Here is a 14,600-nt window from a genome sequence, read left to right as displayed (position 1 = left end):
GAAAGCTTGCAGATGGACAGCCCTGAATGCTGTGCTAATACTTTGATTAATAACTTAATTATGCAGTGTAATAAATCTGTATCTTTAGCCAGTGATTCACCTTGTGATTACACAGTCTTTCATTTTTCCTGACAAGGAAAGGCAATGGGGATAACTCTGCAGAGCAAGCCTCCTACATCTACAAATAGGCAAGCAGGTCCTCAACATACTATCAGAATTTGTGCACTGTGCATTTTATGTGAGGATGGACTGAATCCGGAAGCATCACAGAAAACCTCACAGGGTAGCAAACCTCTGCATGGCCAGGAGGTTTGACCAACAGTCTACAATTATCCCATTCCTGTGGTCTCGGCCAGGAGTTGTGGTCTGTTCCTGTGGTCAGGAGTACAGAATAGTTTAGACAACCTGACTTCAATTAATCAGCTGCTTAAAGAAGCTGAGTTGGCTGGCAGGCAAAACAAAAGATGGGGAGTGGAAAATGTTCTTGCTCTCCCAATCATATGCATAAAGTGCCTTTACATACAAGAAAAGATATGAGAGAAGATACAATACCTGGGTAGCAATGCAACAACTGGTGATATAATGCAAGTGAAATAGAACATAGGGTCTCCCATCAGCCTTTCCATGGTCCAGTAGGGATTGGATGGAGGATGGCAGACTGGGCAGGAAGCATTGTAAACCAGAGCCACAAAGAAGAATAAAATGATACTGAAGATGCAAGATGACCAGTGGAGAAAAGTCTAGAACAACAAACAAAAAAACCCCAACAACATAAGTATAATGATTCTTTATATTTCTGAGAAGTTTGCTGTGACTTAATTAAATTAAGACTTCTTAATTTCTGGAGTCAAATCCATGCACAGCAAAGAGTTTAGAGCCTTGTATATTTAAAAATTCTTATTATAAATACAACACTCCAAAGCTGCTTGCAAATCATATTTTAAAACCATTGCCATGCTTTTTTAAAGTGCCTGCTAAAAACAGAATGTGCTGAGGGAAAGAAGCAACCATCTTATGTTCTTGAAAGGTGTCACTAAGAGAAGAATTATGTCTATGCCAGTGAGTTTCTATGTAGGCTGTGGGTACCTTACCCAAGTTTTGGTTTCAATGGCCAAATGCAGGATGATGGTGAAAAGAGCTATTGTGGTGATGGGAGTTCCCCAAGAGAAGATATCCACCTCTGAATCATAGTAAGTCTGTAAGAAAGAAGACAGAATTTAGCCCAAGCTATGTTGCCAGTTCTCCTCCAAATGCTTGAAATAGAATGGCTTAAACCAAACACTTACAAAATAGGGGATGAAGAAGCAAACCAGGCTTTGATACATAGCATCAATCATGTTCATCCAAAACATGTGTGGTTGGTACTCCTGTGTCATTAAAAAAAAAAAAAAAGAAAATCAGATCATAATAATAAAAAATCAGATCTTAATACCTATCTGCCAGGATAGGTATTTTGAGGGCCATATTTCAAAGGCAGTTTTAAGGGCTTGGGAAAATAGCTTCGTAACTTTATCAATCATTTAGCTGCCCTGGTGGACGAACAGTCTACCTGCAAGTCACTTTGTTCTGGGATGAAAGTATTTTGACTTTTTTTTTTTTTCCTGGCAGAGGGTGTAATTTGAATCTGATGCTTAGGCCAGGAAACATTTATGAAGGTGCCCTATTTTATGCACTACAGTCAGACCACTAATGAACATGAATAAATGGGCTCTACATCACATAAGCACAAGCACAGGGTATTTATTAGCAGAAAATAAAACAGAAAATGCACATGTACTTAGAGAACATCCACAACAAAGGTCTTTAGTGGCAATTCATGCAGTAATATATGCTATAAATATGTATATAAAACATAGATATATATACACACATATCTCTAAGTATGTGCATAAAATTGCTTGCTAAAACCAATATTAAACTAACATTTTGGTTTACAGAAATATACAATTGCAGGGGTATGAATGGTCATATAAGGGACCTAGATGTAAGGAAAAATAATGTATAAATGGCAAAATGTTTATATAATTTTGGTATATATTCTACATCTCCAACAACTGGGTTCACCAAGTCTTCTTTTGGGGAAATATCATTACAGACTAAAAATGGCAATGGAAAGATGCTTAGAAAGAATTATGGTGTTACTTGGCCTCCTGAACTAACATGGTTAATTACTGCATCAGGTTTTTTAGAGGGATTGTGGAATATCCAGTGTTGGAGACATTCAAAACTGGACTCGTTAAAGACATGAGAAACCTCATCCAGGTTTGAAGCTGTTTTAACCAGGGGTCTGGATCAGATGGTCTCCAGAGCAATCTAAACTATTCTATAATACTATGGGCCCTTTTTGAAAGAGATCCTACCTGAAACAGGATTTTAAAGTTTTAAAAATGCCTTTTTAGGTAACTATAGAAAGAATACAATCAATAGATTAAAAAAAAAAAAAATCAAAACCAAACCAAAACAAAAAACAACTTAGAATGATCTCTGGGCTTCTCTATAAAAAATAACTGTTCTGTGAACCTGGGAGACTTCTCAGTTTTCCAGCTGAAGACAGGCAGACATAACCTCCCAACAAGCCTTAAGGCATTACAACATTTCTATCTTCCTAAAAATGTGCAAGAGAGGAAGGTATTAATAGTACAGATCTTTCAAGTGTGATGCACTGAAACAGAAGAAATGTAGAAAACAGAAAACAACAGATGAAAAGGACAGAGTTTGGACTAATGGACTGAAATAAATTACACTCAAATTCTCCTTTCATTTTTCCAGGAGAGTATCTAGCAATGCCACTACATGTGTAGGGTACCAAATATAGGTGTAAAGTTAGAGGCAAAAACCACTTACCGTGTCCTCTCAGAGGACTGCTTTGTAGGACACTTTTAAGAAGGCTTTTGCCTTCAAAACAACGTCCCTGTATAGTTAGTTTTGCCAAGCAGCAAGGTTTTCCCACAGTACATTGTACCTGTAATTACCAGGAATGGTTTGGCTCAAATTCCTCCTGCAATTCCTTCTGTTTTCGTTGTGCAATTCAAGCAGATGGGGACAAGGTGTTTTCAACAGATATTTCAGCTGAATCTGTCACCTGTGACTACCTCCTTCAGAGACTAAGTTTATCGTGCTTACTACCAAGGCCATCTTTCTCTTCTTTTTGTAAAGGGCTGGGAACTGAAGTTTTGAATAAGTACTGTGAGGTTATTATTCTGTAAAAGCCTGCACCAGCTACAGGGTGCAATCTGTTTGGTTTTGTTTTCTTTGTTTTTTTTTTTGTGGACCATGAAGGAGGTGTTCAGTTTAGGCTGAATTAATCCAGCCTTCTCTCCTGTCATGTATTAAAAATATGGCTGGTTTGTTTGGGGCCAAGTATGGAGCTTTGTTTTTTTGTGTGTCTTTTGTTTAGGTGTACTTTTGGCATTTTGACTCAGATAAGAAATACCACAAAGTAATAACACTGACTTCTCAGACTGTATTTACCTGTCATCTACCCTTTGGGACCAGGGCTGGTTTTCAGTTGAAACTAAAGATATTCAGGAAAGAAATTACAGGAATCAAGAAGTTTTTACCTCCATATTCTGTCCACTTTTATAAAGCTGAGGTACAGCAATTAACACTTCAGCTGGTACATCCTTATCCAGTACACCAGTAATCAGTTGTGGTAGAGAAGAGAAGAATAAATTAAAGAAGATCAGATACCACTGATCAATCATCGATGAGCCAGAGAACCCGCAGTAGAACTGGTACCAGAAGAGAAGGGCCACAAACATCTGAAACAGAACAAGCAATGCTGTAAATATAACAAGATAAGGAGGACCATCATTGCACTTTGTTCTGAAACCATTCTGATTCCAGCTCTGCAAGGACTTATCTAGGAATGCTGAACACATGAGCAATCCTTGTGAGGACACCTACTCTTTAGCTCACTTCCTGATGCATGGACCACTTGGCTAAGCTGCAAACATCTGGCACACCTGGAAGTCTTTGTGCTGCTGGAACCTCAGATCTCGGGCATCACACAAAATTAACTTTCAGTTCAGGTGAAACACTGAGGTGCAATTTAACCAATTGTAAAAAGCTCTCCCAACCACCACTGACCTCTAGATAAATGAGTACTGATGTCACAGCACTTACATGACTACTGTAAGAACAAGAATTTCCATAATAATAGCCTCTGCTGGCTGGAGATGTTTTGGGAGACTTTTGTGGTCTACAACAGATAAATGCAGACCTTTTTTGTAAGACTAACATGAGACCAGCAACAGTAAGGAGGTGAAACCGTAAGGTCTAGAAAAGTTGTCTTAACTATCCAATCTTTGTGCTTTGACATTCAGCAAATTAGCAGTGCTGTAAAGATTCCTCAATCTCCCTTCTTCTTCAGCTCTATGAAGAAATCAGATGCATACAGAGATGAAGAGGGGTTGTTCATCTACTCGGGTTGGAATCATCCAAAAAGAAACAAGGGACACAACTCATTTTTTCTGCAATCTGTTCAGCATGGAGAATCCAGAGGGCTCAGGAAAGATGCTGATTTCAGATGCTGATGAAGGATATGAGGCCTAGAAAAAAGTGACCAGCTTCCTAGAGAAGGAAATAAATTCCCAGGCTTGGTTCTCTTAAAACTAAAATTTTTATTATTCTTTGTGAAGTGATTAAAACCAGAAAATTGTTGGAAACTCTTGAGGGTTTTCCTCCTTTTAACGATGAAGATGGGAAATGACATGACCTCTCCTTTCACTTCCTCTTCTTTTTGTATTCTGTTCTCAAAAAGCTTTCAGTCAGATGGAGAATGTTAATCCTTCATGAATTTTAGATATACAGAGGAAAATACAGATCTGTTCTGTGTGCCCAAATGTGGTTGAAAATTAAACATAGAACAAAAAAAAGGCTATGGGTGTGCTTAGTGAGTGAAAGCTGCTTTAAGGAGAGTAAACCTGTCTTGTAAAGGGGAATTGCCACAGAATAAGAGGTCAGTCCTGCAGTACATAAATGTACATACATGTGTGTATATATATATATACACAAACATATATACATGAAGTAGATAAATGCTCAGGCAATGTTTACACACTAGATTGAAATGGTTTGTATATGAGCAGCAAATATACCTCACTGTTAGTGAGTCCATTCTATAAATTAACCTAGGTTTCTGTAAATGTAGTTCAAGGAAAATATCCTCCTCTGGCCCAAACAAGACTGAGTTACCAAAACTTACCCTCTTTAGTACAGTTGTCTGGGACTTGGCAGTTTCCTTCCAAAATTGAGCATATTTTGAAAATTATTTATTTTCCACACCCAAAATCAAATAAAATTTCTTGAGTAATTTCTCAAAAAGAAATTACAATAAATATGTGAATTTACTTTTTTCTCACTGTTTTAAAACAAAATGCAGCTAATCCTGGACATAGTTAATTTGCTCTCTAGAGCCTTGCTAACCTGTCTTGGAAACAGTTTGTCTCTGGCAAAAATAGGTAGTTTGATGAAAATACTGTCAGCTGAAAATATTCTGACCACCTCTATTATGGGTCTTAATAGTGCTGTGGAAGAAAGTTATACAAATAAATGAGGCTTAAATCAGATTTTTTTTCTCCTGAAATTTTATTTTGTATTAAACAAGTTATTAATTTTATTTCAAATGTTCTCTCTTGCCTCTGTGTATTACCTCTCTGAAAAAGACAAAACAAATTTACATAAAGATTTTAAATAAAAAGTTTCCCTTCTTCCCCTGCCAGATGAGACTGTTTTATGAATGTGGTCCAGAGAGAATTTCTCAGTGAATGAAGTATATGTCAAAAAAGTTTCAGTCTGTCTTGCAGAGATAATATATAAACGGGAAGAAGATGTGCAGGTAAAATTGTTTACTTGAAATCCCTTTTCATTAAGCTCAGATATTTCTAGTCATCCTATGTTTTAGTTTATATTTTACTTGTATTTTTATCATCTCTATGAAGCCAAACATCTTCTTGGATAAGTAATTTAAGTTTCCAAATGGCTTTTGCAGCAATGTGAAGTTTAAATTTTAAATTAGAGAGGTTCTAGTGAGAACAGAAAATTACACATTATGAACAAATGGGGGGAAAAAAACACTTGAGGAAACAGAAAACTTGCAGAACATCTGCAGTGTAGCTATCTTGACTCTCTGTGGAGAATCATCCAGAATAGTCTCCTTGTAAAAGGTTCAGGTGCTCCTATCTTTCCATTTTCAACAATCTTTCCTTAAGGGCAGGCACTGTGTCAGACATATTAATGTCTATATGCTGGATATCCAACTACAGATTAGAGCCAGAAGCAACAAGTATTTCTCAGAAAGCTTTGAACACAAAGAGATCAGTTATTTTCTAGCCTTGAGGCAGTAGCTTCTGAAAATGTCTTATTAAAAATGGCATGAGAAATAATACTTGTAATCAAGGGCAGTTGTACCAAAGAAAATGGAAGGTTTTACCCAAGCTGGAGAAAAGGGTCAATATATAAACAGTATCTCTGGCTGCTGATTGCTGGAGTGTCCTATGTAATTACTTCTGTGTTTATTTTTTTAATTTTTAATATAAGATGGCTATGTATACATCTCTTGGAAGTTCAGATTTGATACTGTCATTGGCTATCTTGGAAACATCCAGTGTTGGGGGTGGGAGTACAGATGTTCAGCATCATTCAGGAGCAAGCCCTAAAACTGATGTATCTGAACACCACCACTGTACTTCAACAGGTGGCTTTCCACTCAGTGCAGCACTATTTAAATCTGCTTGCTATTTCTGACTCAAGCAGAAGCTCAGATCACAAAGTCCCTTCATTCTTCTGTGTCTGAAGGGGCACTTGCATGCAGTCTCTGCTCTGACCCCAGAATGCATTTTAACATGCTTGTTTTAACAAAAAGACACTTCATTAATCCTTTAGCACCCTTAGGTATTCCAGCGATGCTCAAAATTTTGAGCAATTTATGGTTTTCTTCTGATAAAAATTGAGGATTAGATTAAAACTGGAAAGCAACTTTTACAAAACTGAAAGCCACTTTTTTCTGATACTGAGGACAAAATCCTGTCTCCTGCACACAATTCATATATTGCCCTCTGAAACAAACAGAGGTATGAGAGCTCTCTCTCTCTCCTCTTTTTCTTGTTTCTTCATATGCCTTGCTCCCAAGGCAATTTGTAGCTGTTTCAAGTGAGCAAATATATGTGCCTGCCAGTGACTCCCACCCAGCTGGTGGTGTTCTTGGTTTCCTTGTTAGGCTGTTTTCAATCAATCATCTTTGTACTCCAAGATCAATGCAAAGGGCCTTTGTTGAGGCCAAGGAGTTGAGCTGCTTCTGGCTTGATGCCCAGTACTGGAATGAGTCCTGTTTCATACACCAGGGAGGAAACACAGACCCGTCGTCTGTTCTTTACCACCGTGTGCTTCCTTTCAAATGAACTCTTTTGATTAGTTAGAAATAAGACAAACCGAGGCAAAAAACCTTCCCAGTCTCTGCATCTGAGACACAGAGAGGACTCAAAATATCTCAAGTCACTAGGAAATATGTACAGTGATTCATAAACAATGATAATACAGTCAGGAAGAGAGAACACACTCAACTGCTACTTGGGGCCAATGCTGGATGGCTTTGGCATTGAAGACTCCTGCATGCAGCCAGCTAAATTCTGCAAAACTGCTCTGTAAAGAAACTTTTCTTCAGCAGTGCTTGTTATTTGTGTTACCTAATTTGCACATTCAGCAGCACACTGTAGCTGTTATAGAGTGGGTCCCGTATTCCTGCAAATGGCAGCCAGCTGTCTTTCAGCTCTGCAAATTTCTTTGCAGCTTATTTATAAACCATTTGAAGGCTGACCTAATGCTCACTTAGCACAAAATAAACCCTAGAAACATGTGGTGCCATAAAGCTGCCAAGTAAAACACTTACTGCATTTTTGTAGAAGAAATACAGCACCATGTTGGCGAGTCGGGAATAACACCAGTGGCCATGAACAAGCAAAAGCTTCTCCAAATGCCTGAACCTCGGGATTGCAAAGTCACTTGCCATCACCGCCTTTAATGAAACAAAGGTTGGAATCATTATTGTAAAGCACCACCTTCAACACTAACAATGAATCCAGTCATCTTCTCGACTCCTACAGTGTTGGAAGTTGTACTCATGAAGAATGAAATTCATGACAGTGCTTATGAAATGCAGCTATTGCTGCATGGATTTGAAATACCCATTTGAAATATCCAAACGCAGAAGCTTGGCAGGACATGCAAGGCAACCCAGTCCTCACCAAGAGGAGATTACAGCCTACATTGCAGATGGTGACAAGCAACAACAAAAAGCAAGAGGTGGAAGAATGGCTGGCAATTGCAGTTGCATGAGCATGAAGGCTCAGAGTTCATGTGTGAAGACCTTGGTGGCTGTATCTTTCTCTCTAAAAACTACAGCGTACTTACAGGGCAAAATTAATTTCCAGAGAATAAGATAAGAACAGCAGAATTTAAGTGGTTGCATCACACAAAACAATAAAAATATTAGTTTTAATTTAATTTACAGACCTGGTTTATACAGTTTACTTGGCTCTCCTGAGGTATCAGTATTTTGAGGGATTTTTAAAATCACATATTTTCTGTAACTGTATGATAAAAAATCACACTAGACGAGAGTCCTCTGGGACTGTGCAGATTGTCAGATAACATTGACAAAATGAATCACAGTTTCTCTCGAATTCTGACTAAATTTCAGGGTACTGTGTATCTAGATGAGACCTACTTGTGTTATCATGGTTGTTTCATGATTTTCCTTATCCCTAGGATCACACTAAGATTTAATTTAATATTACTCTACACTTCATTTTCTATTTTGGTATCACCTTTCTTCTCACAATTCAGTTCAGCAAAAATAGGAGGAAAGGTGAAAACTTCCAAAGGAGCAGTATCTTCCTTATACTCTGCTGGATATATTTTGGCTGTATTTTTAAATGAGAGACATATTTCCTTTTAAATTTTTCCTAATTCTCTTTCTTGGTAAAACATCAAAAGGGCTCAGCTTTCCCAAGTAGGTGCTTGTAGAAGCTATTAAAATAAACTCTAAAACAGTATGCAAGAGAAGGTGTAAGAATGCATTGCAATTTCAGCAGTATATATATATATATCTATATATAAGGACTGAAGCACTTTTTAATATGTTGACACATCCTAGGATTTCTCAGGTACTGAGACACACTTGTTATAACCTCTCTGCACAGAAGTCTGATTTGTCTTGCAGACACACAGCTATCTTGCAGGAGAACACAGCTATGCTATGTCTGCTTCCTTGTCCTCCACCCCATCTCAGCCTATTCCAATGTCAAAACAAAGCCGTTAGCTTCATTTGTGCTTCCAACATAATACTTCTCAGCAGACTGTGAGAAGTGTCACGATTTTTTTCTTGTTTTATTACATTTTTATTATGGTGAGGAACACAGAGAGAAATATATGTTATCCAATTACATTTGCATGTTTACTTAGGCTCAGAATACCCACTTGATTTTCACATTTTAATTTTTTTTCTTCCAGCTCCACATGCTTCTATAGAATGTGGAAAGAAAAGAAATCAGAAAGTATTGCTGCCTTAGGCATCTAAAGGCTCAACACCTTCTGAGTACCTGAGTGTGTACAATTCTGACAGTTCTTTATAGTAAAGAAGTCTATGTGGTTCCTTAGGACTTGCAGTAAGGGAAGGGATCTATAAACATTTTCCACTCTGCTGAACTTTCATTTAGAAATAAAACCAGGTAGTTTAATGAGTTAATGAAAAAATAGCTTTCGGATCTGGATACACTGCAAAAGCCAGGGGGATTTGAGAACTGGTTATTTTAAGTGTTTGAGCTCAACTAAAAGTGGCATAAAGGGGTAAGGAGTAAAAAAAAATTGCTATGAGCAGTCCATGTCTGCATCAGGAAAAAAGTGATCCGAATCAATACACAGATGACAGAGCTTATTAGTAAGTTCATAATAGGTGGTAAGACCTAAGAAAAAGGTTTGCAGCCGATTTTTTTTTAATTGATAGGTTTGGAGCGGAGCCCACAAAGCCAGCCTTCTCTCAGCTCTCTGGAGCTTGGACTGCCTTGCAGAGTGATACTGCAGAAGTTATGCAGGATTTGAAGATGCATATACATTGAAAAGTGTACGACAAATAAGAAAAATATCTACTGACTTTTCTCCAGTCCTAGCTTCTGCTGATCTGGAGTCAGAAAATGCATAAAGTTGATACCCAAGTTCATAGCTCACTTAAATTTTTGTCTCATAAGTTTGTGTGTTGACCCAAATATATTACAGCATTCATGAAATGCCATGAAATAAAACTCTATAGCCAACTTGTGCACTGTGTGAAGGAGGCCTCTCTTCCCTTTTGAGCAAAACATCCAGCCAATGTTGCAAAAAATGCAATTTGGGTCAGAGAACCTCCCACTGGTAACTAAGTTAAGGAGCATGCTCATCTGCTCAGGTCCTCAGGATGGAAACACTTCCCACTTTCCCTGTAGAGCTATTTGACATATACTCAGCTACTCTATTTTCTCATGCAATCAGCCTGCCCAAATACAAGGCAGGTTGTGGAAATGAGGTATGCTCCTCATTCTCTGTGTCTTACTGCCACGTCTGGTCCTAACACTGCAAGTGATCTGCACTAGCAGTAGAGGAGACTGAGATAATACATACATCATAAACATCCTCTCTTCTGGGGATGAGAGAAATGCCTCTTACACAGTGGTAAATGCAATAATCATAGGTGGAACACATCCAGAAGACTACAAGGCAAGCATCCTCATCCTACTATTCCCTGTGACTGGAAATGTGGCCAAACCAAGACTTGCTGTAAGGTGTAAGGAGCAGTGGTTCTGCAAAGGGCCATAATTTCTACTTTCTTTACTGTTTTGCTGTCTGAAAGTGAGAGAGATGTCTGAGTGGCTGGGCTAAGGATCACTACCACACCACACAAATAAGCTACACCAGTTGTATTGGCTTGTGCAGCCACTCCATAGAAGGAAGTATACCCAGGCAATACAGGAGAGAGGAGACTAAAAGCCAGAATAAAATGAACCTTTATTTCCTAAAGAATACATAGCTGAGCCTTTTTTTTTCCCTTTAAACAATTATTTAGCTAAGTATTTATTTAATCATATTGCATAGAGGAATCTGTTAAGTTCAATTTTCTGAGAAGGCAGAGAGTGTGTAAACTCATCACATATCTCAGAATAAGCATGAGCTCAAACTCAAGCTCAAAGAACCCTTAAGACACAATTGGCACTCCTCAGCACAAGTTTCTGCTTTTCCTTTTTTTGTGCTGACTATTCAGAGGTAGCCTGAACAATCTGACCTATAGAAAGTGGCTGTTTCACACTCTCATGGGAATGCTTTACACTGCATGAGCAAGATTACCTGCATGCCTTCTTGACCAGAGATCCCCACACCAACATCTGCCACTTGGATCATGCTGACATCATTAGCACCATCACCTAAAGATGACAAAATGCAGTTTTGTTGTCACTCGCAGACCATCAACAGTTGACAGCAACAAAACAAAGGAAAAACAGTTGTTGTTGAATATAGTTTAGAGAGACATTTACTAAGTGTAAGGGAGATGTGTGGTAGAAAAGGATACACCTTTAGAATATGGGTTCAAAGCTTGCAAAGTTTCCAAGACATTCTGATCTTTTTAGACCTTTTTATCACAAGAAAGTAACAATAAAACAAATCCATCTCTTTTTAGTAATACCAAAAATTCAGGTATCAGGCCTGAACTGCACCAATAGTAAAACAGTAGAAGGCTGAGAATAAGCATCCCCAATACTTCTGGTTCCTGATTAAATCTGCCTGCAATCAGGTATGACTAAGAATTAAATGTGCAAGACAGCCTAAAGCCACTGAAAATGTCTACACCGTAAAAGTACTAAAGAAAGTTAAAAAGTAGATGAATGAAAGAAAAAGTGAAGACAGTAGGGTTGACCAGTCTGAGATCTTTAATACACTCAAGACTGGTAGACTTAATTGGAACGGCTGCAGAGCCCTACTCTGCTTCCAATGATGATACCACAGGTGATAGGTGCCATAGATAGAATACTAGAAGGAGGTATGTTTTAGTTCTTAGCCTCTTAAATTTACAGCCAGTGTACTAATAGAAAATGATACTGTATTAGCTTATGACAGGACACTTGGCTTTACACTTCAGTGGCTGAGGGGCACACCACACATCACCAGTTTCCCTGCTGTCGGCATGTGTAAGAGTGGTATCTGCTCACCAGAAAAAGCTGAGGTATTTGTGACTGTGTGATACAGAATCACAGAATCACTAGGTTGGAAATCATTGAGTCCAATCCATGCCCTAACACTTCAACTAAACCATGGCACTGAGAGCCACATCTAGTCTTTTTTTAAACACATCCAGGGATGGTGACTCCACCACCTCCCCAGGCAGACCATTCCAGCACTTTATCACCCTTTCTGTAAAAATATTTTTCCTAATATCCAACCTATATTTCCCTTGGTGCAGCTGAAGACTGTGTCCTCTAGTGCTGTCAGTTGCTGCCTGGAGAAAGACACCAACCCTCACCTCACTACAACCACCTTTCAGGAAGCTGTAGAGTGATAAGGTCACCTCTGGGTCTCCTTTTCTCCAGGCTACAACCCAAGTTAGCTCATGTTGGTTAAAACAGAGGATGCGTACAGCTAGGTTTTAAGCCAGAGCAAGAGCCTAAGCTCAAGATGCTCAGAAAGAATGAAAATACAAGCTGCCCAGTCTCCACTAGTTTTTTAAGCATTCTGGATAATTCAAGTTAATAAGCCAGATGTTTTTTACAAAATATGCAAATGATTATGTCACAGTCAGTTAGTCAAAGATATAAATTTAGTAGGAGGGAGGCATATTTGAGCAAGATATAATATATTGAGCATGAAGATTGTGATAATCAGCACATACTTGGTGATGCTGATGTCATACAAGTCTGGCAATTATTATATGTACTTAGGATTTCTCATGGGCAGGTCCCACCCACATGTGTTCCAGCTACAATTAGCTAATACAGGTAGATGAAAGCAAGTGTATTTGTGACAGTATATGCTGAAATCATATCTTCTAATGAAACATGATTCTAAACTTAAGATAGGGGAAGAAGAGCTGATTGACTTGTGTAAGAATCATAGAACTATGGAAGATCTGTCAAACTTAAAACAGACGGACTGCCAAAGTCTTCCCTTTGCCAACTGAATGATTAGCTGGGAAGAAGTGTAAGTGTTGGCATGACACCAGTTGTAAATCCCCTCTCTACAATGACAAAGCCAAGTCATAGTCTGTGCTGTATGGCTGACTTGTAATGATAAACACAGAACTTTGAAATTAAGCATGATCAGATGAAACAGGACTGAGCACATTTTTTGGGTGTAATACAGTGATTGCAAAATGGTGTTTTTCACAGCATAAGATAAACCAGTTCTTTACAGCTGTGTTCAGACATGTCAAAACCTCTTAGCATAACTGGGTCCTGATTACCTAACTTCTGTAGGAAGAAATCCCAAATACTACGCCAGAGTTCTACCCTGGTTTTGAGTAAATATGTTAGAATTAATATATTAGAATTGTCCAATATGTTTTCAGACAAAGCTGGAAAGCTGTTTCAGCTGGGAGGGTCCCATTGCATGTCAAAAAAGCGCAAAATTTTCAAGACACAGTATACATCAAGGCAGGCTTGAATAAACTGAGATATTTACCTATTGCCAAGGTCATTGCTTTGAGTTTGTCTCTGACTAGTTTCACTACCATGCTCTTTTGGAGTGGGGTAGAGCGACAACACAGTACTGAACGGCAGCGCTTGGCTAGTGCAAGAAATTTATCTTCTAGTGCAGGTTCCAGGGCATAAGCTAGAGTCCTTCCATCAATGACTAGGCCCAAGCTGGAAAGCACAGAGGAAGAGGATGGAGAGAGAGGGGTGAACCCAACAGTCATGTTTCCAGTAGCTCCGTCTATTGTGTTGTTTGAAAATTTAGACTCTACGCATTGCAGGCACTGTTCCAGCAAGACAGCACATGTCTCCTGCAAAAAAATTCAAAATAAAAATGCTTGAGAGAAAAGAACATGTATGCAAAGGCTTCTGTTTGTTTAGGCCTAAATTGTATGTTTAGGTATAACTAATATGGGGAATATCTTATTTACTGCACTGTTAAAGTTTTAATTTCTAATAACCTTCTACTTGTTTTGAACACACAATTCTTGCAGAGGATATGACAACAGTAAAGAGTAGAAAGGCTTAAAATCTAGTTCTTAACATGCACTTTTGTATGCTAAATTAATTTCTTTTAGCTCCTTCTCAGAATAACAGTGCTGGGAAATGATATATAATTGGTACCAAGTTAAGTATGGTGATGAACACCATTATGGTGATGAACACCATGTATACGCCCACAACTCAGATCAAAGAATTATGCATTGTTAAAGGCCAATTAAAGGTTATTTAAGCTGAACTTTCTCTCCTAGCCATACTCAACTAGAAGATGTTATTGAGAATATATGAACATTTCAAAGAAATCCTATTGGTCTTACAGCAAAATATGATTAAAAAGAAAAACCATGGAAAATTAATTTACCAGTTCAGTTGATACACCCAAGAACGGAA

General features: G+C 38.3%; 1 protein-coding gene across 1 annotated transcript in view; it reads right to left on the bottom strand.

Annotated features, from left to right (window-relative positions):
- ATP10A (ATPase phospholipid transporting 10A (putative)) overlaps positions 1-14,600 on the bottom strand; it is a 110,396-nt gene that overhangs the window by 1,227 nt on the left and 94,569 nt on the right. The window contains exons 14-20 of the mRNA XM_014892538.2: positions 13,699-14,020; positions 11,374-11,450; positions 7,889-8,014; positions 3,561-3,761; positions 1,287-1,367; positions 1,092-1,196; positions 553-740 (exon numbers count right to left, since the gene is read on the bottom strand). Of these exons, the coding sequence (XP_014748024.1) occupies positions 553-740; positions 1,092-1,196; positions 1,287-1,367; positions 3,561-3,761; positions 7,889-8,014; positions 11,374-11,450; positions 13,699-14,020 (1,100 nt within the window). The remainder of the gene's footprint in view (positions 1-552; positions 741-1,091; positions 1,197-1,286; positions 1,368-3,560; positions 3,762-7,888; positions 8,015-11,373; positions 11,451-13,698; positions 14,021-14,600) is intronic.

This window comes from Sturnus vulgaris, chromosome 2 (genome assembly GCF_052056855.1).
Source record: "Sturnus vulgaris isolate bStuVul1 chromosome 2, bStuVul1.hap1, whole genome shotgun sequence".
NCBI classification, from domain to species: Eukaryota; Metazoa; Chordata; class Aves; order Passeriformes; family Sturnidae; genus Sturnus; species Sturnus vulgaris.
Note: the sequence above shows the minus strand (reverse complement) of the source record. Positions and strands in the feature narration are given on the sequence as shown.